Below are 5,492 nucleotides of genomic sequence, written 5' to 3' on the forward strand. Positions count from 1 at the left end.
TGAACACAAATATGTCAATACTGTGTGTGTGTGTGTGTGTGTGTGTGTGTGTGTGTGTGTGTGTGTGTGTGTGCGCGTCAGGTTTACAGGAGCCAGTCTGCCAACACTGGCTGACAATGGACCTCTGGCTCTGGGAAAGAGATCCTCTGAAATATGCATAAGGAAATCTACACCTGTTTCCAGGTAACCAAGGCAGGGATTCTGAACCGTGACGCTGAATTTAGTGTGTGTGCGTGAGTGTGTGTGTGTGTGTGTGTGTCTGTGTGTCTGTGTATGCACACCTGCGTGGGCGCATGCACAAACAGCGCAGCTTCCTAGCTTTACCTGTTCAGACACTGTGTGGGGACGAAAGCAGCTGTCAACCTCGTTGGCTTGACGAGACAGACATAATCTGACCAGGAGAAAGGCGATGACACAGTGTGGCCCTCGGTGCTGAAGAGGGTCCCAGCGCCACCAAGCTACTGAGAACTTTACGCATGGAAACAGGTCACAGCTGGCCCAACTGACACGAGCCTGAAGCTGGACGTGGAGACTTGGTGGAGGTCTTGTCCTGAGTGTTGAGTATCTATTTGTCCAAGTATGAATCCAATGTGGAAGGTGTATAAGAGCAAAGTGCTGAAGACCCTGAACCCTGAGTATGAGGAGGATGCTGCAGAAGAGGTACAGAATTTACCACTTTCTCCATCTTTGTTCCTCATACTGGTTCATTTGCATACATTAAAGTGTCTGAAAGTTCACCTGGTTGCTGGTATTGAAATCAGAAAGTCACCAGGTTTTGTTTGCCCATCATTTTTTATTCATCACACGTCAGATGAGCTCGTGAAGCTGTTTTGTTTTCTGTGCAGAAGGAACTTAAGGCAGAAGTCAGGCCTAAACAAACAATAACAATACTTCCTCTTGTGCATTTCGGCAACTCTGAGTCTGCCAACTGAAGTGTTAACTGATAAAACTGTGTTTGTTCACACTGGATGCAGTAAACAAGGATCGAGGTGTATTAACAGCAATAAAGCAGCTTGTAACTGAAGTACTGGACATCGAGGCAGCGTTACGAGGCACGTTCAGTGTTTCCATCAGCTCAAAGAAACAGAGTACTTCATTTAATTGAGAACTTTTGAAGGCACTTGTACTTTGCTTGAGTATTTCCATTTTATGCTGCTTTATACTTCTGCTCCGCTACATTTCAGAGGGATTTATCGTGCTTTTTGCTTCACTGCTTTTTTCTAAACACTCTCATTACAAATTACTTTTCAGATTAAGATTTTACGATAGTTTATAAAACACAATAGTTTTGCCTGGTGATCCCCTCGCAGACGTTTCCCCTTGTAACCTCACCAAATGGTTTCATTTGAGTAATTGTTTGAGGCTCAAATAGGTAAAATTGTCAATTATTTCACAAAAAAGAAAAGAATGAGATAAAGGTCCAATAAATTAATATAAATTTGTGCAGCTGAAGTTGTTTTCTTCTGTCCTGCACCATTTTCCAGATTTATCTTTACCGATGGATTAAACCACCAAACTGTATATAAATTAACTAAAACTAGCTCCACCTCCACCAGCTAACTGGTGCATCAGCAATAGTTATTTAATGAAGGACACTTTTACTTGTCATGGAGTGTTTTACATTGCTGTGCTCTTCCACCATTGGTTTTCACGGCCTCACTGCGACACCTGCACTCCATGCAGGGTTTGGTACCAACGAAGCAAACACAGTCCTGGGCTGACCCAGATCTGTGGAAGGCCGAGAAACTCGATCCTGCACGGGAGCTTAACAAACGGATTAGTTGGCATTCCACTGACTGACTGACATGGGGGACATGACAGATAGCCAGGACCTTGGGGTGTACTCAGACCAAACTGCAATGCCAGAGTGAATACTGTGTGTGTTCAGAGAGATAGTTTCCATTTAGATGGATGTGCACAGAGCTGCTATTTGAGTCGACGCTGCTCCACACGCACATGAAACAGGAGACACCTACAGTGTATGAGTTCATATCACATACTCTGATGTGGAAATATTCAAGTCATTCCATAAAGCAAACATTAATTATGGAAAAAATATCCTGAAGCATGAAAAGATAAGTTCAGAGAAAAAAAAGATCATGTATTCTGCAGGTTGTAGTTTCCATAACGTGCACTAGATGGCGACTAATGTGCACAAATCCTGTGCAGCTGTTTTAGTGGCAAACAGCAGGTTGTACATAAATTCACAACATGGCTGCACCCAGTTTGTCTTTTTTCTGCTGTTGCAGGTCACAGAGGTGGAGAATGATATGATGAGTCCAGTGCAGGAGGATGAGGGACCCACCGCTGTGTCCCAGCTGGCCAGGAAAGTATGTTGACACTGACAGCTCTTACTTAAGCTTTTATATTATGTAAAAGCATTAAAGTGAACCGTAGAAGACATATACTTATTATTAAGTGGTCTCACAATGATTAACTCACTGCACGGCCTCAGCGCTGTCAGTAAGGAGGAATGTCATAAACATTTAGAAAATCAACTGCAAAAAAGAGTCTTCCTCTTCTATCTGAGCACTCCATCGTTGAACTGATGATCTGTGTACCTTCTTTGACCTTTGACCCCGTGTGTATGATCATGTCCAGATGCAGGGGGCCGGGACTAAAAGCTGGAACAGGCTATCAGCTATCTTCAACAAAGATGATGAACACCAGCTTCTTGAGGAGACCGAGAGCCCGCCAGTCGCCGACCAGTGAGTGGAAATCTTTCTCCTCAGTTAGATATGTCCACTAAATATGAAGCTACCACCACAACTTAAACGTTTAAGCTTTTTAACTTTTCAAACCTCAGATTTAGGTCAGTTTTAACTCAATTTAGACTAGATGCCAGATGCTACTAAGGTTGATTGAATACTTTGTCATCATCTGGCTGCCAGTAATAGCCAGATTGTCCCACCACTCTCTCAGTCCACTTGCAGTAAAGCCGGAGGAGCCTCCTCGACCCACCAGGCGCTCAGGATTCTGGGATAGCTTTGCAACCAACTGGGCTGCCAAGAAGCAGGCAGAAGCTGCAGCCGCTGCAGCAAACGAGGCAGCAGCAGGCCAGGATGAGGAGGGGGTGACGGGGGCCGGAGGAGAAGAGAGCCGGGACGGGCAGATCACTGAGGGAGAGGAGAGTGAAGGAGGAGGCGGAGGTGGAGGAGGCGGAGGAGGACGGGGCGGCAACAACAGCTTCTCCAAATACATCTCGCTGGGAGGAGGGAGCGGGGACAAGTGGAACTTTGTCACCAGCAAGCTGGCAGATCTGAAGACCAAGACCAACTAGCTGCTAATGATGAAGGAATCTGGAGACACCATGATGAAGGAGTTGGATGTAGGAGTGTGGAGGAAGTTTAGGAGGAGGATATATTTTACACAGGATGTCCTAAACTATACAGCTATTGTAGAAGTCCCTTTTTAGCACATTGTGAACTATTGAACTTATGCACAATCTCCCATAAACGTCTTTTTAGAACCACATTACAATGAGCGCAACAAGTAACAATAAACCTTTTTTTTTTTTACCTTTACTTCTCCATGACCCGATTTGAGACCTAAACACAAATGGAGAATAGTCTTTAATAAGTTTTTGTATTCTATCTTTAATCCTATTAAATCTCACATGTCCCCGTGTGCACATCTGCACACACAAAGCACATAAATACAGTACAGGCTACTGCTTGAGTTTGCATCATTGAGGGGACTTTTACAATTGCTTGCTCTTAAAGAGAGATACTCGAATTGATGAAATTCTTTGTTATTCCTTGGAGATTAGGAGGCTGTAATATACGTATCTGTGTAACAGGTGATCAGTATGTTCAGGTAAATGCAACAGATTTCTTACTTTATCTAGTGCTGAACCTGCTATGCTGCTTTGTAGGGGTTGTATGCTGATATCTTCTTTCCCAAAGGGCTTTTTAAACCACAAAAAGGAGCCTTCACACCTGTCAGCAAACTTGATCTAATCTCGAGTTTAGCAAAAACTGGATTAAGAGATTAAAGGCAGCGATAGCTGGATTAGTCGAGGATTATCTCACTTAACCTGTTCAGAGGGCAGCGGATTTCAGTTAGGAGATTTGGCTGTGTGACACTACGATTACGTAACACAAACATTTCTAAACCACTTTTTCCTCCCCTCAGACATCAGGAGGCGGAAATGTGCTGCACGGTTACATGAAATATGAAGGTGTGTGTGTGTGTGTGTGTGTGTGTGTGTGTGTGTGTGTGGCGACATAATGTCAGGTGCACCGACATGATGACTTCACCGACTTGAATTTTCTGATTGTGACTGAGACTGACACGTGCAACGTGTGACTTTTTAAACATTCCTAATTTTGTGACATGAACGAAATGAGGCTTTGATTGTCATTTTATCTCTGATTTTGGTTTTGTCTTGTTGTTTGTCTTATTCTGTTGTTTTGTTCTCTGGTATGAAATAATAAAGGCTGCTGCACTGAAACAAAGCCACAGCATGAATGAGCAAACGTCATCGTCATTCTTCTGCCACACAGGATGAAAATCAAACAGAATCACTCCTTGTTGAAGACAGATCACGACAGTTTGATGCACCCACAATACAAATCCAGTTCATTTATAACAGATGCTTAAATAGTAAATTAGATCTTTTTATGTCAATCTATCAAATCAGAAAAGAATTACCAACATGTCTGTAAGAGTGATGCAGATTAAGGGACATCTGTCTTATATCCTCTTCTTAAGCTTCATCCTATCAGCATGTGTTATCTTCTACCAAACACCAGGTTCAGGTATGATTCAGGTATTTAGGGGTGAATGGAGGTATGTGTGTTTTATATGCCAAGCTAAATTAAACTACAAAGATGTGGAGGTCAGCAGATGTTGATGCCCAGCAGGAGAGAGCTTCACCTGGAGAGCAGCCCTGTTGTCTCTCACCTGCAGGGTGGACAGGAAGCCAGACAGGTGGGCCGTCACAAGAGAACCACTCCAGCATCAGGGTGCAGCAAAACCTAGTTCGCTTAATGAGTACGTTTCCCTTCAGGCTATAAAGAAGAAAAGGTGGAGCGTGAAACCAGCTTCCTGCAAGCACCAAGTCCTTTTTGTTAAAATGAAGATTTTTTCTGAGGTTATTGGTAGAGCTACGTTGAGGTGAAGTTTGGGATTGTTTGGGGGGAAGCTCTGTCCAATGGGCCCTTCCCTTTGCTCTTTCTAAGTCTGGTCTTTTCACTATTGTCTGAGCTGTAATTTGGCTTTTTAATCCAAAATGAATTTGTGGCGTAATCAACAGAATTGACAGGGCATGATTTTAATCTTCCTCTAACCAGCAGGGGGCTCCCTTTATCTTTTGACTGGAAATCGTTTGTCTCCCCTCTTCTGTCTCTCCATCACATACGCTCTAAAGCCATCACTTATAATGGAGTCAAAATTCAGGTCATATTCCCTTGAATAACACTTAATGTTCCTCTCTGATATCTCTTTTCCTTCACCTCTTTTATTTCCTGTTTTTTCCCTGATCTACACCC

At 43.4% G+C, this 5,492-nt stretch overlaps 1 protein-coding gene across 1 annotated transcript; it reads left to right on the top strand.

Annotated features, from left to right (window-relative positions):
• The first annotated feature begins 579 nt into the window (after window positions 1-579).
• LOC143324374 (uncharacterized protein C1orf232) lies at window positions 580-3,280 on the top strand. The gene is made up of 4 exons (XM_076736763.1): window positions 580-660; window positions 2,250-2,330; window positions 2,602-2,708; window positions 2,923-3,280. Exons 1-4 carry the CDS (start codon window positions 580-582, stop codon window positions 3,278-3,280), a joined length of 627 nt encoding a protein of 208 aa, XP_076592878.1.
• Window positions 3,281-5,492: the final 2,212 nt, after the last annotated feature.

This window comes from Chaetodon auriga, chromosome 8, assembly GCF_051107435.1.
Source record: "Chaetodon auriga isolate fChaAug3 chromosome 8, fChaAug3.hap1, whole genome shotgun sequence".
Classification (NCBI taxonomy): Eukaryota; Metazoa; Chordata; class Actinopteri; order Chaetodontiformes; family Chaetodontidae; genus Chaetodon; species Chaetodon auriga.

Bases quoted from the DNA above. Each gene is read 5' to 3' on its own strand.
- LOC143324374 (XM_076736763.1), top strand. From the start codon at position 580: ATGAATCCAATGTGGAAGGTGTATAAGAGCAAAGTGCTGAAGACCCTG. The intron at 2,331-2,601 runs GTATGTTGACAC...GATCATGTCCAG, and splicing joins TGTCCCAGCTGGCCAGGAAA to ATGCAGGGGGCCGGGACTAA. The intron at 2,709-2,922 runs GTGAGTGGAAAT...CCACTCTCTCAG, and splicing joins AGCCCGCCAGTCGCCGACCA to TCCACTTGCAGTAAAGCCGG.